At 34.1% G+C, this 27637-nt stretch overlaps 1 protein-coding gene across 1 annotated transcript; it reads right to left on the minus strand.

Moving 5' to 3' along the window:
• LOC131846760 (palmitoyltransferase ZDHHC8) lies at window positions 1-26642 on the minus strand. The gene is made up of 9 exons (XM_059196151.1): window positions 26489-26642; window positions 24875-24993; window positions 15073-15230; window positions 14064-14236; window positions 13235-13429; window positions 10257-10443; window positions 7364-7563; window positions 6174-6332; window positions 1-1083 (listed from the first exon to the last, which is right to left on the minus strand). The coding sequence occupies exons 1-9, from the start codon at window positions 26578-26580 to the stop codon at window positions 612-614; spliced, it is 1755 nt and encodes a 584-aa protein (XP_059052134.1). The 5' UTR covers window positions 26581-26642; the 3' UTR covers window positions 1-611.
• Between the last annotated feature and the right edge of the window lie 995 nt (window positions 26643-27637).

Here is a 27637-nt window from a genome sequence, read left to right on the forward strand (position 1 = left end):
TATATTATGTCATCTCGGAATCACAACACTGGGGGACTATGTACACTTTCAAACAATTCACAGTTATATATAATCAACGATAAAAATTGTTCACAAATATACATACATATAAAACTCTAATTACAACTTACGAGCAACACCCGAGTGTCAAACTCCAACACTCGGACCTTACGCGCGCACACTCGCTGCACACACATTATGGCATGATATAAAATGCTTGTCTCGCACATAATTACATAAATACTCAATATTTTCATAATGTACACGGTACGATCCTCGCCTTCCCAATAATTATTGTGCGTCATTTATACATTAAACATAACAAAGTCTCTTTGGAATCGTGCGCGATCCGGTCGTCGTCGAAAACGTCAGTCGATATGAACAAATCGGAGAACTGCAGTCACCGCGCGCGTGCGAAGCGTGCGATTCGATCGTTCAGTATCTATCGCGACCGACGCGCTTAACTGGCCTATCGTGAAAATAGGGAGTCAAAACTCGCAGAGAGGAACGCGGGCGACGTCACGCGTCGAGGTAACAAGAACGGTGAACACATAATAGAATGCTCAGTTACTAGCGGGTAGGTTAGACTCGATGCCGTCAGCGCCGCGGGCTCAGACCGAGATCTCGTAGTTGCAGTCGTAGACGGAGGCGCGGTCGGGGGGCTCCGCGGGGGCCGCGCGGGCCTCCAGCTGGTCCTGCACCTCCAGCGCGCGCACGAACGACAGCGGCCGCGCGGGCCGCGGCGCCCCCTGGGGGACGTGCGGGGGGTGCGGGGGGTGCGGCGGCGCGCGGCGCCGGGCCAGCGGCGAGGGCGCGGCGGCGGGCGGCGCGGGGGGCGCGGGCGGGAACACGGGCACGCCGCCCCGCGGCGGGTGCAGGTGCGGGTGCGCGCGCTCGGCCCACAGGTAGTTCCCGCGCTGGGGCGAGGCGGCCAGCTCGCGGATGTCGTCGGCGGTGGCGCGGTGCGCGGGCGGCTCGCGCAGCAGCTCCCCCTCGGAGAGGAACCTGCGCTGGGGGGAGGCGCGGCCGCCGACGCCGATGAAGTCGGGGCGGCGCGGCTGCGTGGGCGTGCCCGGGTTGGACCTGTGCGCGGCGCTCACGTCAGGGGTTTAATCGCGCGAGCTCGTCCGAGCCCTCGCTATCGTTATCGTACGGCCTACGGACAGAAGGAGAAGGGAGCTGCGGGGCGAAGCGTTTGCACGTGCGATCGCGCCACCGGCGCCGCCGCCCTCGGACTCGTTCGTTCAGAACTCCACGTTTCGATTCGGTAAGTGATGTTTATTTATTTAAATTTTAATGGACGAGTCTATTACGTCGGCATACATGGAGAGCTAAGTAACTCAAGTTTTGTAATTTTATAGATAGTTTAGCGTTTCTGTTATCTACATTTATGTCTGATAATTGATCAATGTAATTTTGTTGTCTACTTATAATTTTAAAAACAATAGCATTTCGGTATGAACTAATTGGGACAAAATGAAAAAATTAACCAGTAAAATTGCTATTGTATTGAAACTACAAAATTTGTACTTTGCAACCCTCCTCTATGCCAACGGTATATAGAGAGCAAAACAATGTGAAATCTACTCTACTTCAATAGTAAGAATGTTAAAATTTACAAATACGATGCCGCGACAGGTCGTTAGAGGAGACCTAGTTCTGAACGTATTGCAAACTAGGTCCGTCGGCGGCGGCCGCCTACTACGGTTGCGGGGAGCATGCCAACGCCACATGCCTCAAATTTACAATATATTACACTATAATCCACACTACAGGCTACTGCAGTGTTGCCAGATGTGGTATTCACCCCAAATTTTAACAAGTTTTCAAGAAAAATCTCAAAATAAATTACTCACTTCCCCGTGTCCTTGTCTTTTTGATGAAACAAATAAATAAATAAATTTTAGGGCACATGCTCTACAATAGCTCTTCGATAGGTTTGTAAAACTGCTGACCTTTCTTTAGGGCGTCTGTTCTGCGATTTCTTATTAGTTTTAATCAGCTAAAAAGCTGTTAAGAACATAAATATCTTTATTTTGTACTACTACAAATCCACTACACATTTGTATTACCCCCCTCAATGCCCAAAAATCCCCCAATTTGAAGGGAAATCCCACGATCTGGCATCACTGCTACTGCAAGCTTTATTCCTGGCGTGATAATCACAAATAACAACTGAATTCAATAACAATGCATATCATTAAAATTATTATTTCATAAACATATCACACCAGGAAACAACACAAACATTCCGAAAAATTTAGCGCGACCCTAACAATGGCCAAAAATGAATGAATTTTTAACTCTTAAAACTTTATCATATAACCGGAAAAACATTCAAAAGCAGTGTTTATTACTCGGTGCTTACATATTTCTAGCAGTGACTGAATATGTATTCAAACAAATTAATGTTATAGACCATAATAACTAATACAAAACAAATAACATGAAAATGAAACAAAAGCATGTAAAAATGATAATGACTGAAATCATATTTAACTGACATTTTACCATAAAACATTTATTATCTGTGATCATATATCGACCATAGACAACAGTTGATAGCCGTTACCCGCCATTGTATAGTGAGTCGCGAAACGACTTCGGTCCGTTTTGTGACAACAGCTTGCAAATAAAAAAATATAATACAAACTTAAGTGTTGTTACTGGTAGAGAATAAGTACTTTTTTAAATTTTAAAACTACTTATAAATTGAATATTTATGATACATAGGTAACTTATTCTGTACCGATAAAAAAAATATACGTGTTTATCCAAAACATGCTGAATATTGTATAAATAATACAAAAGAAAACAATGCTGTTTGTACTTTCGAAGAAAAAAACTACGTACTCTAAAAAAAAGCACAAAAAGCATTGTACATAAAATTTAAAAGTATAAACCGTAGAAAAATAACCTTATTATTGAAAAGTTTGTGTATTATTTACAACCTGTCCAATAGGTATTTAGGATATCAGTTTAGCAAATAAAATCAAAGATGCAGCCACATGAATAAAAAATGTATTTACAAACGAATTTGTGGAATTTATACGATATAAATAATGTAGAAAAATACTTCCAAATTCTAACAAAAATATTTAATTAAAAAAAAATCTTCAATTTAAAGAAATTGTTTAAAAATATCTCTTTCCTTTCTTTATTTATACTGTAAATGTTTTGAAAATTAACAGTTGTCTGTTTGTCACAATAAAGTAATGGGTTATTTTATTAAAATTCTAGTCTAGTAATTATTTTATTAAAATTCCACCAATCCATATACAGGGTTAGTCGTAAAGGTTTAGCTTAGCCGAAAACGAAGAAGAATATTCATGAAACTGAACCAACTTTCATCCACTACTTTCACCAAGAAGCAAAGTGAAAATATTTTAACAAATTTTGAACATTTCATACTAAATACCACATCACCACGCAGATATTGAAAATAATGCTTAAAACCTTTCGACTACTTTCTACCTATAAGGGTATTAACAGTCACAAATGTTGAATATTTCGTATTAAATAGATTTAAACATTTAGTACTAAATGTCACATTACCGCGCAGATATTGAAAATAATTCTTAAAACCTTTCTACATGTAAAGCTTTTAAGAATTACAAATTATGAACATTTCATAATATTACAAATTTTAAACATTTCAGACTACTATCACATTACCGCACCGATATTGAAAATAATTCTTAAAACCTGTCTACATCTAAGCGTTTTAAGAATTACAAATAATGAATATTTCATACTAATCATCACATTACCGCGCAGATATTGAAAATAATCCTTAAAACCTTTCTATCTATAAGAGTTTTAAGTATTACAAATTTTGAACATTTCATACTAAATATCACATTGGCGTACAGATATTGAAAATAATTCTTAAATCCTTTGTAACTAAGAGGGTTCTAAGAATTGAAACCTTGCTTCTTTGGAAACAGTCCACAGTCATGAATACTATCCCTAGTTTTTGGCCTCGTATACTTACAACTAGCCCTGTACAGTAGTTATAATAAACACACAAAACCAAACACAACAATTTCATTACGAGTTACCGTCGACACGTCGTCCCTATGCGTTAGGTCCACCTGCCGCGTGGTAAGCGGTAAACGGTCATTTTATATTCTGTATCTATTAATTGCATACAGTACGACGACATTAATAAGCAAAACGAAAAAGATTAAAGTCCCTACATCATCCATTTAACTAGCAGCCCCCAAACAAAAGAACTGATTAATTTATTAATAAATGGTAGGAGATATGCAAGAATTAGATGTTAGGAGTAATTTTAAAACAATAGTTTTATGACGTAAAATTACGTTATATTATGTTAATGACTTTAGTTTCAGGAGTCGAGAAATGTATTTGTTAATAAAAAGTTAGTTTGAAGTCCTAAACAAGTTGTTAATTACAAATATTAATGAATAGTAATAATATGATGAAAATTTAGAATAATTATTCATTTAACATTTTATTAAATATTAAAATGCTTTTATAATCTTTTATAATCAAAATTACAAAAGAATTACTTGCATTAATATATATATGAAATCATCCAGATAAACTAACTACCTAATATGAATTTAATATTATTATTATATATAATTTATTGAATACAGTTAATTCCATATGCCATCAGAAATTGATAAAATCAAACATCAATAATAACTAATACAGTAACTATCATGCATTTTAGTGTTAGTCGATATTAGTTAATATACATTGGTCAACTCAACATTAAACAAATTACTTATTTGTAGTCGTACTGCATTGCGTCCTTCGTCGGTCCCCTAAAATTATAATACTTAAAGCAATTTCAATTGATTAACAGCTACTATTATATTAATGACTGATGATGTGAAGGTTTTAGTTTAAAATGTCCACAAATGTCCACTATTTTATAAGGCCTATGATAGACCGACAATGGATGCTAACCAGCATGGCCAATAGATCAATTTACGATACTCATGAGATAGAATGAGTGAGAGATGTTTAATTGGATAAGCAGTAGAAAACTCTTATTTTAATTCCTATAGAACTGAATACAATTAAAATATATCTCTTATGAAAATAATGTTCTCCTAATATTAGTGTAGTAAAAGTATTATAAGATTTTTATACATCATTTATCTTTACGATAATAATGTATTCAGTTCTTTATTTTTTTATTGTGTTTTAGATATTATAATTATTTTTCTGTACAAATAATACAACCAAACACCTCTGCTGAAGTGTCCATAGATTTGCTTATATTCAAGGTAGTAAATCTTATAAAAAATGTAATGTACAAAAAGGTTTCCATTTTATCCTTTTGGATGTAATAACAGATAGTAAATTAATAAATTATTATCGAATATAAACAAACCTTATAACATCAAAGCAAACACAACAATGAAGTTGTATACTGACACTTCGAGTTACCGTTCAATGGTCACCTCTAACAATTTGTGAATACGCAAACCAATTTACATGCAAATAAACACTCCATTAAAGAAAAACATATAAGCGATGCATTTGTGTCTGGAGAGGGACGTTTTAGTTGTCAACGAGTTTAGTTAGTCATATGATGGGAACAGGCCATGATACAATGGGAAATCATATAAATACCTATATTTATGAGAACATTCTTCTTTTAATATATCGCCAATTGGTCCTTTATACGATAATTGGGCTAATAACATTAAGCAAATTGTGTAAAGTTGCAAATGTGGACACCCAACATTTACTAAGAATTTTGAACAATAATTTTGTATTGTACTGTATTTATATTTATGAACAAAATTGAAACGTAACCCTCAAACATATGTATGCTGTAAAGGATCAACCAATTGCAAATACTCTAATCTTAAAAACCAAGAATAATAGAATAAAGAGATTCCGTGGAGGCAAGAAGTATTCAATGAAAATTAAAATTAACCCGAAAATGTTCTGATTTATATTTCTTAAATGAGCATAATATAATGAAATACAAAAGTAGCAACAAAACGTATTACTGTTCCATGTTAAAGTAATATTTATATCCTCTTTGCTTTGCTGAATACGAGATAGGATCTTATTAATTTTAATTCAACCTTTGTATTTTATTATGTACATTTTGTGAGGGTTACGTTTCAATCTCGTCCCCCGCTGTCTCCCCCGGTCCCCCGACGAGCCCTTATCAAACGTACCTTCTCACGGGGCTGCTGACGGCGAGCGGCGTGGGCACTCCTAGCGCCTTTATCCGCTGCTGCATCGTTGGTGAAGGCCGAGCGCCAACGTTGGCGCCGGGGTCGTATCGTAACGGCTCGATTACGACCCGGTAGCCCGAAGTCGTCGTTCCTCCGTGACTGCATTAAAGATATTATAATCCATTATTCCCATCACTGACCTCGTCCCAATAACAGCCATAGATTTTTCGTTGATAAGAGCCTATAGGATGAAATAGTTTATTTCATGTCCATAAACAATATAAACAAAAAACGCATTTATCGCACTGCAATATTCTAATGACATTGTAAAAACACTTTTGAAGCTTGTCGATTAATACAAGTAATAATATATTTTATTTATACAACAAAACTAGAAACAAAGTGATGATTAAAGTATTAAACTAAGGTGGTAGTAAGTTATTACTACCACCCATTAGCACCCGCAACACCAGGGGAATTGCAAGTGCGTTGCCGGCCTTATAAGAGAGAAAAAACTCTGTTCTCGAAGTTTTCAATACATACCCTATCTTTGTTAATGTAAGGTTAAATCTAGCTGACACTACAAACTTTTTGTGTAAATTTGAGCATCTGATTGAAACTCCGGCGATGACAAAGACGAATAAGAAACCAAAATAATGAAAGAGACAAATACTGTCAGTGGAATGTGAGTATGTCACGTACTTTTAGCACAACAAGGACTCAATAATAAATATATATATATATATATATATTAACTTTAGAGTACATTTAAGTACCTTGCATTGGGGACTCCCAAAGCATGGTACTTAAATGTACTCTAAAGTTAATATAATTTAAATACTATCTAAAGTCCTAACTTATAAGATTATCTAGTTACCCTGGGATTGATATCCTTGGAATAGATGGCGAGGCAAACGGGGGCCTTTCGACGAGGACCCTCACCCCCCTAGGGTGATACAAAAGACCCGTGTCTGTCTGTGATTGAACTATGCATGAGTGGTGGTATTTTAGGAAAGTGGTGAGGGAATTAATGCCGCTGGAGTTGATGCCCGGGTAATTGGCCCCCCGAGGCCCAACCTTTACCCTCTTTGTGCAGAAGACCTGCGACTATCTGTGACTATACAAACGGTGTACGAGTGGTGGTGATGGTATTTCTGGAGAGTGGACTGAGGAGTGGTGAGGATACGTACCTCGTATTTCTGGAGAGCGGACTGAGCCGCGGGTAGTGGTGCGGGCGCGGCGGCATGTGGTGGTGCGGCTCTGCGGGCGGGAACAGGTTGGCGGACGAGCCGCGGCGCTGCACGGGCGGCGGCGTGGGCTCGCAGTCCGCGCTCTGCGAAGCCCCGGGGCCTTCCATCTCGCCCTCGTGCTCCTCGCGCCCCGGCGACAGCTGTCCGACATAAAATCGATCCTATACACCTGCCCACTCATCATCACATAATAACCTAAAAGGACTCTTCTTTTCGTTCACTGAGACGAAATTGGTATTTTGAAGAAGCTTAATAGCTGCCTTTACACGTACAAATCGGCTTTAATGCCGCAAAGACAATGTAAATGTTGCCTATATTAACATAGGCAAGCGCTCCTGATAGAATGTATTATGTAAAGGCGACTAACGAATAATTAGATTCTCAAACATTTTGGAGTAAAAAAGTGACATCTATCAAGTAGTCTAGTAGTATATCCTATTTCATCTCAAATGCTACATATATATAGACAGGTCAAACTGTTAGGACATGATAGCGTAACAAACATAGTAAATGTAATGTAAATTCGTTAGAATTATTTTAGTTCTAAGGTTACCTATTATTTGTACACAGAATAGAAAGGTTAATTCAAGTAGCTATGTTAAAATTGGAATATATTTTCTCGAGATATACCTGCTAACTTTTGATGATAACAATAACATATATATATATATATCTATAGTATAAAACAATTTGAGAATCTATCGTCTAACATTGGCTAGTATTGACTCTACAATCTGTGTGAAGCTGTGTACACTATAATACGAATAATTTTACGTTATTTCATTAACCGACTACTAATTTAAGAAATCCGAAAGATGAAATGAGAAAGTAATATAATATAAAAGTACCCATAGTGGTATTAGTGGGATTTAATTATGGAATTAAATTGTAATTGTTTCTTATTTGAAGCTGTTTGAAATTGACAATTTTGCGATCATGTATGAATGTTGATGTAGTTGCGTTGCGTATAATTTGGGTTATAACAACTCTCAGTTACCTGATAAATGTTAGTTTACAAAATGATATCAAGCAGCTTAAAATAAGAACAAATTGAAATTGCGTTACAAAATCTAAACCCTGTGATTATTTCATGTCAAAATAACGCGTTGTTTAAATGTATATACTAGAGTGCAATATAAAATTGAATGTTATGATATATCTTAATGTTAGTATATATAATATAATAGATTAAATAAAAAAAACTATTAAAGGAAATAACAATAAAATAATCCCACCTGATATCCATAAAAATGCATACAAAAAACGTAAGAAAGTAAGTATAGTTAGAGAGCCAGACATAACCATGTCTTCAATTCACATAACACCGATATATATATATAACAGTGTGAGTGCAATAATAGAACTTATAAACGTGAATTGAAGGTATGTATTCGTATGCTCTACAAGCATGATTACTAAATGTTCGACATAGCTACTGCGTATGAGTGGTGTTAAGCTATTTCTATCTCTAGAAGCTTGTAATTATGATGCTTTAAAAAAAGAGAAAAAAAAAACATATTATATAACTCTATACAATATCAAAAGATTGTATATTACAAGTGGTATATGAAATTTCTGTTATATTTACATTTCAATATTTATTTCTCCTATATGTTCCGAATGGATCTATAAAACAGAATACTCTGCGAAACTCAAGTTTTTAACTAAGTCTTCGTAAGAGCTGGATGTTAATTACTGTGGATGATTTAATAACAGTAGATTAAAATTAATATATTAAATAATAGAATTGCTTAACAGAAATTACCTAAAAATAAATTTATTCGAAATGAAATAAAAAATTTATAAATGTGCGAAAGTCTACATCCAGGTCTAGTCTAACATATTATGGGAACTAGTAATGGGGATACAAAATCTATACATGTAAGTATACATACTAAATAAATATGCACTATTTGCCCACAAGTAAAAACCAATATATCTCATTAATAACCAGATACTAGACTTGCGGGTGAACAAACCAGATACACCAATTTTAAGAATGATTAGAATCTGGGGTAAGGATACAGTAACATCATGTGTATTTACTGCATTGTGGAATCTATAGGATATAATGTTAGTGTCCTTTACGAAATGTAATTTTCACTGTATTTTTATGCCCATTCCCGTAAACAGATTACAGGTCGATAATCGCTAAAACACATATAAATACAAAATCAAACATGTGCTATATTAATTTTATCAGATTACAATTCTTGATGGTTAGACATTACCATAGAAAAAATATTCAGATGTGGTTAGTATATTAAATCACACAATAAATGCAAAAAAAGAAAAAATAAGGATAATAAAGGAAATTGTCACGCGATACAAACAAACTATATTGGGCAGTAGTGGGTAGGTAGCGGTAGCAGGTAGCGCGAAGCATGTAGCGGGAAGTGTGGAACAAGGTAGGAAAGACTCATAATATACAACAAGATTGCATGTAATTTATTTAATTTGTACTTCATAAATAATTACAATAATCATTAATATTAAAATATATTCTATCTATCATTCTATACTACTATTTTAAATATTTAAACATCTGATATTAGTAGATAGATTTGACATATTTGTATCTTTATTCCCGAAGGCGTCGGCTAGTAGAGAATGCTTACAGAGTCAAACTCTTCTTTAGTACCAAATTTCAATAAGTATAAAACTCTAACTTAATAGCATTTAATAAGTCATTTAATACACTAAGTTTTAATAAATATAAGACCCTACTATAAATAAACTTTGAATTAGCACAATCGTGTTGCATATATGAATATTCGGTGGAGTGTGGGAAGCGGACGTGTAGTGTGCGAATGAGATCGCGTCTGGCTCTCACCTTGTTGTAGTGGGCGTGCGGGCCTGCGGGCCGCAGCGCGTTGCCGTTGTCCGCCGTGTACGTCTTTACCTGGTGCTGCGTGTCGGTCGCGATCGTAGAGATGGCGGACGCGGACAGCGCCCCGGGCGGCAACGCTTCGCGCCGCTTCTTGCTGCTTTTGTAGATGTACTTAGCCGGCCGCACCAAGCTACCAAACATTACTTATAATCATATTTTCGAGACAACTCACACGGCGCCATCTGGTCCCAAAAAAGCAGAGCTTGTGTTATGGGTACTAGACAACTGATAGCCATAGACCGCTAGACCACCGAAGTCGTCGATGTTGTACTATGTACGGTTCATTTTGTTATATCTTACCCCTTTGGCTATATTGAGGTTATGCAACTGGAATTAGGAAGAGTCGGTTATATGTGGTTGTATTTGCCGGTTCTTTTATATATTATACATTATTATGTATGAAATCAAAGACTGTTGTCTGTTGACTTATGTGAATATATTTCAATTGTTTTTTATAATGTTTTTAAATATTTATGTACAAAACAGGTTTTAAACATACTCCACCTTAGAAGATGTGAATATGAATATTAACTAATTTATGAATAAAATGTACAGGAAATAATGAAATTAACAAGCATGTTTTATAGGTCTATGAAAGGTGCCTTATTGAATTCTGTCTTAATGACTCTACCCACCAACCAAACACATGGGTAGTGTTATAATTGTGTCTGTATATTTTCTTCTAAAATGCATCCATTTAGGACCTTGTAACTCTGTTGAAATCTATAATTTACATTAACGCTAAAACTATTGCCTTAGGACAGAAATTCTTTGAAATAATAATAATCAAGTTAATTGAATATGCATCCTAGGGCAGGTACTTCCACTCAAAGCGAGATTAGTCCTGTTATTCAGTCCACAAATGAACATACAATGTCGGGTAATATAGAGACATCAGTCCCACATGCAGCTGCTCTTGTCGCCAGGCCTACTCAATATCCAGGTACGGTTTTATTAAGCACCGCAATAGTTAGGTTGCGTACTCAAGGGGGCGACTGGATAAACGCTCGCGTATTACTAGATTCGGGCAGCGAAGTAAATTTTATAACTAAAAACTTAACGGACAAATTAAATTCAAAATTGATCTCACACAGTTGCCAAATACAAGGCATTGGTAATTCTCCTAAGATTACACAATATTATACTACATTAAAAATATATTCAACATTCTCTAATACTACTTATATACTTAATTGCAACGTTACTGATAAAATTACTGTTCCACTTCCTCATATGGATATTAATATTGCTAGGTGGAATATACCTTCGGAGTTTATATTAGCTGATCCACAGTTTTTTATAAGTAAAGATATTGATATGCTCATTGGAGCCGAGTTATTCTTTCATATTGTAAATGGAGAAACTATATCTTTAGGCTCTAGGCGTCCATCTATGATTAAATCGACATTAGGATGGCTTATATCTGGTCCAGTAGAGCTTAGGGGTAATAATAATAATAAGGTTGTTTCTCTTTGCTCTTACAATGATATTTGTTGCAAGGACTTATTGACTAAGTTCTGGGAGCAAGATGAAATTAAAGATCCTTCACCGTCAGTTGCGACAACAGCGCAACAGAAATGTGAGGATATTTTCAAGAGCACTACGGTTAGAGATAATAGGGGCCGATTTACTGTTAATTTACCTATCGGCGATCAAAAGTTACAAGAGATAGGTAATTCTTTTAATTTAGGTTATAAATATTTGCTTGGATTAGAATGTAGGTTTAATAAGCTACTACATTTAAAACTACAATATAAAAGGTTTATCAATGAATACATTGATTTAGGGCGTAAATACATTGTGTCTAACTTTCGTTATAAAAAGAAAGGAAGAAGTTGCTTGTTAACTGCCACATCATGCAGTAATACACGCCGAAGTAATTTTTACAAAGCTTGGAGTAATTTCTAATGCAAGTGCTTCTTGCAATTTGTCATTTAATGACGTTCAATATGATTGTCCAAGGAACGCTCTACATCTACTTTAATATAAGTTGAGAATAGCATCAAAGAAACCCTAAATTAGAATTCAAAACTACTCTATTTTTGTGTACTATTCTTAATACTCCAAAGAATATATTTACCGTAATAGGTTATTATAAATTATAATTAAAAAATATCTATGTTCTATATATTTTTGAATAGTCATCTTAATTTTTAGTTTAAAACATTTTCTACTTTTAATAGACTACAAGGAATAATTGTATATTGTAGTGAATAAAAATATATTACCAGATAATTTATCGGTGTCTAAATAACAAGAAAGGTCACAATTTTATTTTTAAGGCTATACAGGCTGAGTGCTATAGATTATTTTTTGATAGGCAACTCTGATGGATCTGCCTGATACTAATGTGATGCATATTCAATTAACTTGATTATTATTATTTCAAAGAATTTCTGTCCTAAGGCAATAGTTTTAGCGTTAATGTAAATTATAGATTTCAACAGAGTTACAAGGTCCTAAATGGATGCATTTTAGAAGAAAATATACAGACACAATTATAACACTACTCCATGTGTTTGGTTGGTGGGTAGAGTCATTAAGATATATATATATATATATATATATATATATATATATATATATATATATATATGTATACAGAAAAAAAAGCACCAGAGATATGAAGATATCATGTGATGGCCGTAGTGCCGTTTATGCTTTATAATTCCGGAGAATTAAATCTCATACATATGTACCTTGATATTTCAAATAGTAAAAACCTACCTCAAATTAACCACTTGATGGTGAACAGTAATCGTTGCCTATATACATGAACAGCACTACGGGCATCACGTTATCATGTGACACCCGTAATACCAATATACATTAGCATTCCATAGGACTAGGATATACCTTATCCTGTAATTTCACTTTAACAATATAGATGGCGCTGTATGATTATTATATAAAACTCGTACCTAGGATACTGCGGTCCGAACTGAGTATAACAACAGTTGTGCCAGCAACCCTTCGAGAAAGGGTTGTAGCCGCCTGTGAACTTGCCGGTGACCTGCTCGTTGGTGGTCCGCCCCCTCGATACGAGGACCATATGGAAGCCGGTAAGCCCAAATATTGGTATCGCTAGTAGTGCGATTATACCCATTATTACCATTCTGTTATCTGTTAAGGAGTTCATCTAAATATATATAACTCAAAGGTGACTGACATAGTGATCTATCAACACACAGTCTAAACCACTGGACGGATTGCACTGAAATTTGGCATGCAGGTAGATGTTATGACTTAGGCATCCGCTAAGAAAAGATTTTGATTAATTCTACCCCCAAGGGGATAAAATAGGAGATGAAAGTTTGTATGAAACTTTGTCAATTTTAAACCGATCGTGCTGAGATTTTGCATGCATAAAGCTACGACGTAGGCATCCCCTAAGAAAGTATTTTGATAAATTCCACCCCTAAGGGGATAAATTAACGCGAGTGAAGCCGCGGGCAAAATCTAGTTCTTCAATAAAAACATTAACTACGACCTTTGTGAGCACTTATTTTTGAACACTCACGTTTAGTATAACACTAGCCGTGCTTGCGGTTTCAGCCGCGTGAAATTTATAGCCTGTTATTCTGATGTATAAGCTATATTACTGTAGTTCATCAAAATCCGTTTAGTAATTTTTATGTGAAAGAATAACAAACATCCATACATACTCACAAGTTTATAATATTAGTAAGATTTAGTAAGATAACAGTGCTGGTGTGACAAAGTGATAAAAACAATATGTAAAAAGGATACGAGACAATGGGCGTCACTTGTGTCAAAGTCTTGTTATTATTCATTATGTAGTAGAGACTGAGCCCGAATATGCTCAGCATGTGCATTGATAGAGAAATGAGGAAGAAAAAGAAGAATCTGTAGTTCCGACGCCCTATGCAGTTGTTCACCCACGGACAGTGGTGGTCGAATGTCTGTAATGAAACAAAACATAATATTTAAATCGTGAAAAAAAACATTATAAAACCTTATAACTGTTATCAAAGCGTAAACCATTAGTGCAGATGATAAGATGAGCGTAAGGTCAGGTTAGTTATCCCATTATGTTAAATTTATCATAATGGTTTCCAGAGGGACCCATGCATAGAGAGAGCATGCAGGTTAATCTGAAATTCTTTCCAATAAATCATAATTTCCAACCCCATCTGAGCAAGCACCTGGCAATCATGGTACAATGCTAGATGCTACATCTAAGCAACAATGCCTCTGACCGTCAGAGTAGTAAACAACTAGACTATGGTATGATTATGACAAAAAATACAACAAATACCTAATTTTAACATGCAAAATATAACTGCGCTTATATTGGCTTTATTATTAAATTTATGTCTGACTCTTGTTAATAAAAAGCATTATAATTAGAACTTTACATTTAGAAACATAGGCATGTGTCTTCTATAGTTTAGATAATTTTACTGAAGACATTGTGTGGGCCTTTTACCAAATATATACATATTTTACATTATGGAGACGTTGGGCACACAGATTCCAGTAGCTAAATTATTTTTGACAAGTACTTCAGCGCGGGTCATCGAGGTTACTTGTGACCCGAGAGCTGGTAGCGAAACTCTGCCAGCATCTTGGATATACACGATGTACCGCATTAGATTACAATGATCGTTTCCCTTTGTGTTTATAGATGTAATTGTATGTGACATTAAAACAATATTGTTTTATTTCTACCCTACATAGAGAAAGAAATAATAGAAATAAATAAAGAAAGAAAGAAAATATTTCTAATACAGCTTACCTCTATGCAATGGTTACACACAGAACAGTGACTACAGCGGGGCGGCCTGTAGAACTTGCATGTGACGCACCACTTCATCCGCACCGTGATGCCGTTTATTTCCACGCTGCGATACAGAGGCGCCCGGAAGTCATCCTCACGGTCCTCGTCAGGTGGAGCTGAAGGTAATGGAACATAAAATATTACTGACCACGTTTAGACCTCAATGGTCTAGCGCTAGTTAAGCCGCTTTAGTTCAATACACGATAGCAACATCAAATATTGCCATCATAAATACTAAAATATGTTTGACGAACAGTTTGTATCGGAAAATTAAATTGTTGTTTTTAATTTTTTCCATGCAATTTCTTCATATTTTCTCACCACTTAAACCTTCCTTGGAGTTCTACAAATTTTCCAAACCAAAATTAGACAATACACTCTAACCGTTCTCGAGTTTTAGCGAGACTAACAAACATCTATTCATTTTTATATATAAGAAGAAAAAGATAATGATAATAGTAATATTAACATATACATAACTGAATTAATGTTTTGTTAGGTCTCCAAGACTTAATCAATTATCACCACTTTGAATGAACAGTGGGCATACATAACATAGGCTGCTATTTATCGAACACGCCAAGTTGCATACAAAATCCAGTTAATATAAACACTTAATCTGTACATAATAGAGTTCATATTAAAACGAACGAGTTAGAATTGCCAATAAACAATTCCCCATATGCATTTCTATCAATACAAGGAATGGACAACCCCTGATCTGAGCCACTAATTGGAATTCATTCGTCTGTAAAACCCTGGAGTAAATCAAATCGATTACTACGTACTCGCAAACTCATCAATGTATTAGAACCCAAAATGATTTTTAGAATTTTTGTTTATTCAACTGTGGGTAAGATTTCCATTTAATGGATGATAATGGTATGGTTCTTCCGCCTGCGCTAACAGATTACGTTACGGAGCGCCAATGGAAGATGATAGAATGAGGCAAATTCACCAGGAATTTACCACTATGGTTTTCAGGGGGAGCGCGTGGAGGTAAACCTGATATGGTACATTGCTAGCAATGGAGTCATCCATCCATATTACTAAGAATTCCCTGCCACCTGTGCGTGAGATTAGCACAAGTAGCGCATGCTAATAATGAACAGTGACGGCTGCTTCGTCCGTCATACTCGTGAACGAGTGCTGCTTGTAGGGTCTGATCTGCTCTAATCACTACCACTGATTTACTCTTACTTAGTTACTCAACCAATTGGTTGTGTATTTAATATTATCTCTATTTGTTTATTTAACTCTATTGAAATACAAAATTACATTTTTTACAATTTTTGTCTGTCTGTCTGTTTGTTCCGGCTAATCTCTGAAATGGCTGAACCGATTCTGATGTGACTTTTATTGGCAGGTAGGTGATGTAATAAGCAGTAACTTAGGCTACTTTTATTTAAAAAAAATTAAGTTAAATTCCACGCGAACGAAGTCGCGGGTATAGCTAGTCTACAATAAACAAGCTTGCCCAGATATTTACATGAGAAAACAAGGTAAATGTGTATCTTGTATGTTTATGTTAATTGTTTCATAAATATGTATCACTTTATGTTGTCTATATAAAATAAAATGTTACATTTTATTTGATGTATAAAAGTATATACATATTAATGATATTTAATTACAATGTAAATTGTGAATAATGGATCCATAGACAATAGTTGCATTATTATTATTCATCATCATCAACAGTTTCTCCCTTATCCCATTTATTTAGGGTCGGCGTAATATGTTTACTCTTTTATTCAACACAAATCAAACACTAAACATATTTTCAACATTAAGCTGTTTGGCTTTTCCTTTTTATTTTTGAAAAAAAAAACAAAAGATAAATTAAGTACCGATTACATTTTGCGTAGTCATTTACTTACACATAAGTATTGTTTATTTGCGAGTATTAAAAAAAATTTTTTTTAATTCATAACAATCAGAGACAATAAGTAAAACATACTCACGGTACGAGCTATTAGGCATCTCATGACGAATCGCTCTTGGTCAGTCATATATATGAATGTAAATGTGATAAGGACGTCGTGTCCTTAGTAGTTTCCCCACCTCAGATACACCTCAGATAGTCATAAGTTCAAATCGGGTTCTTACCAAAAAACTGACTATTTTTGTTTGTAACTGACTCTCCGGTGACGAAGAGATTAATTCAGGATAATTTAAGGTTTTGTTATCGGTGTTTGATAACAAAATTAATTCGAGAGACGGTAGGCTCGCCCCTGACCAGACAGACGAATGTTTCAGCATTCCAAGGAATCACCGTACGGGTGTCGAGTCCATCGTGTGGCAGAGAGGGAAACTCCGAGTAGTTCCCAGGACTTGTGCTCGGGCGCAGGTTTAAGGAGCCCCTATACCGACGTATGTCTACACTTACTATCACCACCTTCGATCCCAGCGAAATGGACATATTTAGTGTAAGTTTCTTAATGACCTCGATAATTGACAATGCCTCTGAGTACATCATCCGGGATAATAGTCGTAATAGTATGTTGTGTACGTGATACAGGTTCGACAGAAGGAGAAAATTATTTCGACACGTTGTTCGTAATGCAATCAAGCAACTACTGCGGATGTCGGTAATTATGTTATCTTACAAGTTAACTGCTAACACCATCCGGAACTGATAGGATTCCCAAGTCTTAATAAAATAAATATAGAATAGAATAGAAAATTCTTTATTCAAATAAACTAAACCACTTTTGAATAGTCATACTTATTTTTTAATCTCATTCTGAAAGCTGTATCATCACAGAGATAACCAGATAGTTGCGTGTTGCCGTTTTAAATAACTGTTATAACTTTACATTTTTAAGTTAAATTGTGTGAATACAAACTACTAAATAGTACTAATTGATTAAGAGTCAAAATATTAATTACACAACCAACTGGTTGTGTACTTAATATTTTGGTTCAATAACTAAATAATCCACTCCACGAGTGTACCAGAATGGCATCCAGGTAGAAGTGGCGAGCTGTTGTACGGCGGATGACATCTGCCGCTCACTCTACTACATAATGACCACGACCGTTCTGACAAAAGCGTATCGAATAAGTAGAAGAAAAAGAACTAAATTAGAGTAAAGCAGTCGTATTGATTAGAGAAGACTTAAAATTTGTTTAGTCGGTGTCCAGAGCGATAGAAACGCCAAAAGGAAATCACATATGATAAATGATAACGTAAAAACATAGTGCAAAAAATAAAAAAAATATATGGCACAAATATAGAAATGGTCACGACAAATATTTTAATTTTTATATTGACAACAACAAAAGTCATGTCGCAAATGTCCGAGGTTAAGTTAGCCATTCGTTAGCACTATGGACATGGTATGTTAACATATTAGCTGTTACTTGCAATTTTATTTAGAAAATCAGATGGTTCTCAATTCGACTGTATATTTTCTTGTGTTATCTTAAAACTTTTTTCTAAATTTTAGTTTTTAATAATTCCTTCTATTATTTGATTGAATGCTTTTTGTATGAAAGATATCAGGGATCAGTGGATGAAGACGTACTGCGCCGATCCTAAATAATGAGATAAAGGCAAGGCAATGACTTGAATGACGATACTTCTCATGTGGTCCCATCTAAATTTGATAAAAATCTAATCAGTAGTTTTTGACTTATCTTTAATCTTTAATCAAAATTTCTGCCTGAAAACCAGAATTGTATAGGTGCACCTCATTGTGGTTGTAGGTCGCTCAATGGCTGAATTTCGACCATAAATAAATAATTTAAATTATGATTATATTTCAAATTACAATATTAATCTAATCTCAAATTGACCTTGAGTTAAATAGTGTGTAAAGTTTTTTTTTATTGACTTTATGTATTTTTATGCATTATTTAAAATAAATGTTACTATTCTGCACTCCTTCTCTATATGAACTAAAAGTATGCGAAACTTCATACTCCTGCGTCCGTGCTGTTTTTAATTTATTTTGCTTCACGTATTATTTATAACTAGTATATAAATAAATATATTATTAATCTCATTCTGTTTGTAACCTATTTATGAAATCAAACAACTGTCCTTTTTCGCCGGACAATTCTGATGCATCCACACATTATAAACACGAGATGTTTACGGTGATAATATTATTAAAGAGCTCCCGATATTTCAATAATATTATTATGATTATATAACACTACAATAATCTTATACATTTATAGAGAATTTGAAAATTGGTATGTATTATATTAATATAAAACATCTGATGCTGTCCAAAATTGCATTATATTGTGTATCATTAATTTTTCACAAGTTACGCCAATTCATATTTCAGTTACAGACAACAGAAATGTTATATATGAAATGAGGAAATGAAATTGTTTATTTTGCGAGGAATATGGTGTGCACAGTGGTTATAAAATGGGTACATATAGGTCCATACAATTCTCTGAAATAAAATGTATGGACAGCATACATGGATATGTTTTTTGACCTACCGATCTGCTGTATCATAAATATGAAATACTCGATACATCTTTCAATTAGCTGTATGGTAAATATCTCGTGTGTGTATGAATTGTATGTAAATGTAAACAACCGTGAAAACAAGTTTAAAACAGTGTTTATTCTAATGTTGTTGACCGCAGTTGGTCTTTACAGCTTCACCGAATGATAAGGGGCGAGTGCAGACAATACTCCAAACCCGAGGACTTGCTGAGATGGAGCGGCTGCAGATAAACTCTTGCCTGATGGAAACGATTTAAGTCTGAGAGCTCTAGGAGTTCGAACTTTGGCTCAAACCATCTTGAATTATATCCGCATTTGAATAGGACAGGGGAGGGGACAACTGTGACTATTTATAATATGGAATATATCCCCTCCGATCGATTCTCCGTCCAATTCAAAGGGAGATTGAAATTACGACGGCCTGAGCCGAGGTTTGAACCCTGGCGGTGCCCTCAGACTGAAGTCGTATCCGTCAGACGGGAGTTGGCCTTCAGCCGCTCCATAAGTCCTTCCTTTGGTTTGGAGTAGCATCTGCACTCACCCCCCATAGTCCGGTGAAGCTATAAAGCCCAGCTGCGGCCAACAGATTAAGACCGAAAAAATATATATATGTAGGTACCTACTATATTATTTATTAAAACTCGACTGGAATATGAAATGGGATAATGCTGTGGATGTTATGGTGAACCTACATATGATATGATGTATAGCGTATTTGAATACAACGTGACAAGTTGTTGAACTCGCCGTCTTCCAGATTTAGTCATATTTTGCGGTAAATGAGTTATACAGTTATCCGAGTCGATTAGATATGAAGCCATGACCTTCGAAGTAAATCAAGGCACTAAACCACTAGATCACGAGGCTAGTAGATAAATTCCTGGTGAATTTGTGATGTTCATTTTATCATCCTCCACGGGTGCCCCTACAGCGTAAACCGTTAGGGCAGGCGGGTGTATGTATATACATTCCATTATTATCATTCATTTAAACAAGCCACAGCTACGTTTTAATTATCCATCTCAAAATTCATAAAAGTCCGTTCGTAAAAGTCGTAACAAAGTAATAAATAGACATTAGTTACAAAGTTAATTTAGGCTTAGAGCAATCTTAATGAATTCGCAACAAACTTTAACACAATAGACAAAGTCTCTGAATAATCCATGTGGGCTTGACCGGATCACCTTAAGAGTTTTACACTTGTGACTTGAATATGACAAGGAAGGGTCAAAAATTATAAAAATCGTATGACATTTATGACTAAATAATTAACGTTTGGCTTTCTTAAAATATGGCAAATTTCATTCAAACCAGTTCAGTTTGTTTCGTCGTAAAAAGTAAATAAACATACAAACACACAATTGAAATATGAATACTAGATTAAGTTATGTAAGTTTAGCAAAATCTTAATTTGCAACAACCTCCACAATAGTAATCTAATTAGGTTTGACCAGTTGACCGTCAATTCCTTAGACGTAATTACGCTAGCTACGCAACTGTTCCGGGGTGAAATTAACTTGAGGCTGCGTCTTTATTGGAGGAAATAGACGACCTATATACAGCGGTGGAGTAGCTGGCCACGAGTACTTCCCGTAATTTAGGTCAGGAGTTCAATCTTAGTTGGATTTTTGTAATACTATAATAAATGATGATGGTCTCGGTGGTCTAGCGAAATATCACACCTCCTTAGTTACGATGGTTGCGGTTCAATTCCTCATAAATATGATTATTTGTATTGGTTTGGGTGTTTTCGGTATGTATTTACAAAACAAATGTATTTAAACACTTTTATCAGTCTAGCATCCATAATTCAAGCATTGCTTAGCATTGACTAGATGGCGCTGTGTGAATTGTCCTGGATTATTATTATTATAAACGAGCTGAAAAAAGTGCTCTATCGTCTATGAATACGAACGGTAATATAGAAATCATAGATTACGCAAATGGTTTCCCATATATATCATAAAGGTTTTATATCTCTTGTTTGTACCGATGATGATGATGATGAATGTCACTAGTAATTTTCGCGTTTACGTTTACTCGTGTATGTTCATAATGAATATGGATGGTTACAAAAGGCCGAAAAGCATATATTTGAACTATATGAAACATGATATACCAAGAAATGGAGTGATGACTGCGAACAGGGATGAATGGAAAAAAAACATTACGATCCAAATGAATGAAGAAGAAAATTCTTCACTGAAGAAGCAGACGATAACTTTCGCGTTTATTCTACATTACTATCTATTAATACAAGTTATCAGGTAAACAATTTAATGGTAAATAAAGTAACGATATGCGAAGTGAGGTAAATATTTAGTTACTGTTTTATATCTTGTTAATATTCATTTCGTCAACCATTTTGTTTAGTAATTTTGTCGACATTAGACAATATAGACAAAATCTTAGTTGGGGTTGAAATATATTTTACAACCCTATTTCAATATTGTTTCATGTAGTTTTATGCCTTCTCCCATGCTCATACTCTAGTTCCGAACATATCTGACAGCGTCTACGAGGTACCTAATTATAATGGATCATTAGTCATCGAAATCCGGAAATACTGTAGATATGTAAGTGTATAAAAAATATTGACTAAGCAAAAAAACGACAATGACATTGAACTGTAATTGATGTTATGCAATTTTCGTTCAGATTTCATATGAATGATAATAGTCATTACGTACTGGTCGCGATTAGTTATTGTTAATTAGCTTTTATATTATGTATCAACAAATACTAATTTTGATACTTTTACAATGACAATTTAAATTCTTGTCACAAATTCTGTCAACAAGGAGGCATACGACTGTTGGTCAGTTACCATCAGTTTTATGCCTGATGGCTACTTTATATACAAACTGATCGTAAATGGTCACATTATGCACGATAGCAAGACCAAAGAGTACAATCATCTGCGAATGACAGTGCTAAGTCTTATGAATAAGAAGATTTTGTGTATCACTAGAAGTGCCTGCGGTTTGACTCGCGTGAAATTGTAGGCTGTGTTTTTAAGCTATACTACTGTAAAGTTTCATCAAAACCCGTTCTGTAGTTTTGCGTGAAAGAGAATCATCCATCCATCCATCCATAGTCAAACTTTCGCGTTTATAATATATAGTAAGTAAAGTTTTTTTGGTTGATGTTTAATAGATTTTTTTTAATTTTACGTATATAATTATAGTATATAGATAATTATATAAAAATAGATTACTTAATACGTTCATTATCAAATGCGACATAAGCCACGAGACCTTGTTTGTCAACAAACAATAAAACATTAGTAATTAGTGACTGCACAAATCCGTTATCAATTTGTAGACATGAGTTTATGTTATCACAGATAAATGATAACAAGACGGATATACGGGTGTTCTGTCTTTACAAATCATATAGCAACATGGCTCTAACGTGGACTGAGAATTTGACATGTCGTTACGAAATTAAATTTGGATTTACCGGACGTGATATCATCCAAACAGCACGTAACTAGCTGTGAAATTTAAAGACTATATGTTATTCTGAGGTATAAGCTATATTACTGTAAAGTTTCATCAAAATCCGTTCAGTAGTTTTTGCGTGAAAAATAACAAACATCCATATTCACAAATTTTCACGTCTATAGTATTCATAAGACTAGCTGTGTTACTTGCGACTTCCTCCGTGTGGAAAACAATAAATAAAAGTAGCCTAAGTTACTCCTAATAACTTTAAACATCCGCGAGTGATAGATCCTTCAAAATTGGTTCAGCCGTTTCAAAGAGTAGCACATAGAGCCAAAAATTAAATATGTATGAAGCATATATACTGTTTTTATAAGCATGTAGTCAAAAGCTGTTAATTTGAAATTACAAACAGACACTTAAATTTTATTTACTGAGTAACAAATGAGTTGTCGACCTACCAGATGGAAAATGATAACCGTCGCCTATATACTATTACACAAACAGCACAAGAGTGTCACGAGTATCACAAACTACATTATAACGCACGCGTTTAATCTCATACATTGTAGATTCGGCAATTCTCAGAAACGAATACTAGTGTATCTAATGACTATAGCATGCAATAATATATAGAATATATATTTTTTTAATTTCATAAAGCCATCTATTACTCCCAATCATTCCACTGAAAATCAACCAGTAGAAACTAAAAAATAAATTGTAAATAATCTAAAATCGTAACTCCCAATGGACTACCTATCTCAATTTAATGTTATTTATTTATTTATTTATTCTTTTGCACACAAAATTATATACATGGCGGACTTATTGCCTAATGGCATTCTCTACCAGTCATCCATCGCGTTGATCAGAGATAGTATTAAGTGTATATGTGTGTATTGTCTACTAACTAGTTTTCTCCACCTAATAATGAAAGCCCTACTAATAATAGTTTTGTTGTCCCTCAGGTGTTGTGCTGCCAAACTTTACTGAGCAAATTGAAATAAGCCACAGCTACAAAATAACTCTCTATACTAAATAACTCTGTACAAAAATAAGTCTCTCAAACAGCGACATGCGCTGGCAAAATCACAGATCAAAATTAGTGGCAGCCATTTAAAATAAATAAGAAGGAAGCTAAAATGTAAGCAAACTGGTCCCGAGTATAATTAAAGTAGATCACAATGTTTAGAGTTGATTATGATAAGTCAGTTGGACCTGACCACATTCTTACCCTATCATCCTACACTAGTGTTTAGCCAGCACAAACCATTATCGAAGGTGGTGCACCATATCATTGTCATCCATTATAAAAACCACCAATCATGTCATATGGGCTGTCATCTTGTTTTCCAAATATTATTAGATATATATATATATAATTACATAAATAGATACTACTACATACAGAGGCGCTCACAACATTGTATGTAGTCTAGGTAGTAACTGAATACCAGTGGTTTTTCCCAGACCAAACAATGCACTGAGTTAGTACCTTTTTGCATAACTGTGGTACACATATGTATAAAGGCAGAGGAAACTTAGGTCATGTATGAAATTTTATATATTTTGTATTGTTTCTTCTTTTTTAAACAATTTTTATAAATATACTGTGTTGTAAAAGAAAGGTCATATATGAAATTTCATATATATAGAATATTTAATTCTTCTTTTTTGATCATTTGTATTTTTTTAATAATACTGTGTTGTAAAATGTGAATCTGATTATATAAATAATAAATATCTATCTATAAACAAAATTTAGATATATCAATTTATAAATTTATGATGCTCTCTGGTGTGAGGTTGGTATACAAATAATGTAATACACTCTTACCTTTTGGTATAACGCCCGGGTCCATGAAAGTGGCCAGTGTAAAATTGGCCAAAACAAAAAACGTTATCACGATTTGATATGCAAGAACCCATGGGTGCTTGTGGAGGTAGTATTGACACCTGCAATTAACAACTTTGTGATACAATTTAATAATAACAAATAATCCTAAGAAAGATAGTATTTACTTAAATATTCTAACATCAATTTCAATAAACTCAACTGAATATTTTATTTATTTATTAAATTCAGGCTACTTAAGGGCTATATTATAAAAACTTTATAGACTAATATACATATGAAATAATAAAAATATTTTTGTGAACATTATGAGTTATCTACAAATAATAGACACATTAAAACAGTTATTCCCAAATATATTGTTATCACTAAAAATTATTAACAAATGAAAATTAATTAGAAAGTGTCTCTGCTTACAACTTTGAGATCAGTCTCCAGAATTCCTATACAACAATTTGTTTTTGCAAATAGTTTTATGCACAGTAACACTTTTGTATTTATAATATTAATATGAAAATATGGATGTATTAAATATTTATTTTTGAATTTTTTTTTTTAATACAATATGACATTTGTGAATGTAGTCCATTGTTGGAATCATGAGTAATAATTGCAGGAAAGTTTCGACTACAACATACCATGTATGCCATTTCTGTATAAATTAAAAACAAATAAACAAGTCCAACCACATCATTGGCTTATTTATTTAATCCTATAATATATATAATAGTATTATAAAAAGGTAAAGTGGATTTTGTCATAAGGAAATTAAAGTCTAGATGATTCCAGAGTAAGAGAGAGATAATGTACCTTGATGCAGTGGTCTGCATCAAGGTACATTATTCCAGAATAACAGATGTTATGTACTAATTTAACATATATATATAAAAAAATCAAATCATGAGCACCTTGGCAAACTCTGGAAGTTTGCCCCTAATATTTAATAATTACAGTAACACATGATGTTTATTAATAAAAATAACATGTCTTGAAAAGGTGCATTTGTATATTATTCTAGCTGTTACACTCTCTAAGACAAAACATGTTTATGGTAGGTTTCAGTATATGTCAATAACAGGGTAAGTACTTGTTATAAAATGACTAAACTGTCTACCTATTTATAAAGTAGCATATTTTTTGTTTATAAATATAAACAACCAATAAATGAAGTAGGTAGAATTCATACACGCATGTACTGCAAAATAATATTCAACTGTTATATTTCAATAATATAAAGGTATCATCAACTTAAAAATTGGAGATAAGTAACAAATACAGCTGTCTTTTTATATAAAAAAAATAGGATAATCGACAATATTATCCAAGTAACAGGAATAATTAATCAGACTATCTAATAAGAATGGGATTGCAATCATTATTTATTGCTCATGATGTGTAACAAATGTGTTTCGAATTTAACGCCGATAATTCACATTTTACTTATAATACAATTAATAAAGCTATTGTAGTGGTACACTAAGATGAAGGGCAAAGGTACAGTCTCAAGATATTAATAGAAACAATCCTACAATCTCATGTGAAAGTTGTCAAACCAAAATTATGAATTTGTAGTCATTTTATGATAATTATACTCACGGAAAATAAAAAAACAGAGATGTCGTGCCCAATAGTAAAGTCCAGGCGAATGTCGCTGGAATGTATCTAGTTTTTAGGTCGCATTTGGGCATATTGTGTCAATTATAAATCCTTAAAAGCAAATTAACTCAATTTTATTCGCTATAGACCAACATGGCCGCACCTATTAATCTGACAGCAACACAGGAATGTTGCAATAAATAAATTTTATTGAAATAGGGATGTCTACTATAGAGATTAGGGATTAAATCATCTGACTTAGAGAGAGAGAAATTCTGCAATAATTAGATAAAGTAAAACTAAATAATCTTAGATCCTCAATTATTGTCTTAATATTAAATGAAAATAAAAAAATAACATAAATATGAGTAACTAATTAATTGCAATTGTTAAGTTATGCGATGAAAACCACAATGATCTGAAACTGAAATTATGGATGGTAATAACTTGCATTTTAACAGTTTCAAATCTGTAGTATTTACGAATTTAAATATACGGTAAATATACCTCTATACAACCATAAAACTCCTTTATATTATTATTAACTAGCTGTGCCAGCGATTTCGTCCGCGTGACATCTACCAAAAAAAGTTCCGTCAAAATCGGTCCAGTCATTTCAGAGATTAGCCGAAACAAACAGACAAACAGACAATTTAAAAAAATATATTTTGGTGTATTTACCGTATTTATATTCATATGCATGTAGTAAAAATCAGACACTCCAATTTTATTTTATGTATGTATAGATAACAAAACAGTAATTGTAAATTAATGAATTCTAAAATCAAATACTAGTTTAGTATAATTATTAGGTTATCAGTTGTTATTTTAAAATATGACCAATGGAATCTATCTCTTGATAGTCCATGTTTCAAATTGTTATTTAACAAACACTAACTGTGCCCACTGTTTCACCCGTATAAAATTTTATCAAAATCCGTTCAGTACTTTTTGCTTGAAATAGTAACATCTGTCCATCTATCTATCTATCCATACTTACAAATTTTCGCGTTCATTATATTAGTAAATTAGTATAAAGATTGCGTAGTCATTACTTGCTCAGTGATTTAATCACTGACCGACTGACTACGGACTTTTTCAACAATAATTCAGTACACAACACTATAACATCTTTTTTATTGGTTTATC

Source organism: Achroia grisella, unplaced genomic scaffold (genome assembly GCF_030625045.1).
Source record: "Achroia grisella isolate CSIRO2021 unplaced genomic scaffold, CSIRO_AGI_Agris_v1 utg512, whole genome shotgun sequence".
In the NCBI taxonomy this organism is placed as follows: Eukaryota; Metazoa; Arthropoda; class Insecta; order Lepidoptera; family Pyralidae; genus Achroia; species Achroia grisella.

Excerpts from the sequence above, each read along its gene's own strand:
- LOC131846760 (XM_059196151.1), bottom strand. The coding sequence starts at position 26,580 with ATGCCCAAATGCGACCTAAAAACTAGATACATTCCAGCGACATTCGCC. Across the intron at positions 15,231-24,874 it reads CCCGGGCGTTATACCAAAAG|CTCCACCTGACGAGGACCGT; the intron begins GTAAGAGTGTAT and ends CATTACCTTCAG. Across the intron at positions 6,333-7,363 it reads CCGCTCTCCAGAAATACGAG|TCACGGAGGAACGACGACTT; the intron begins GTACGTATCCTC and ends TCTTTAATGCAG.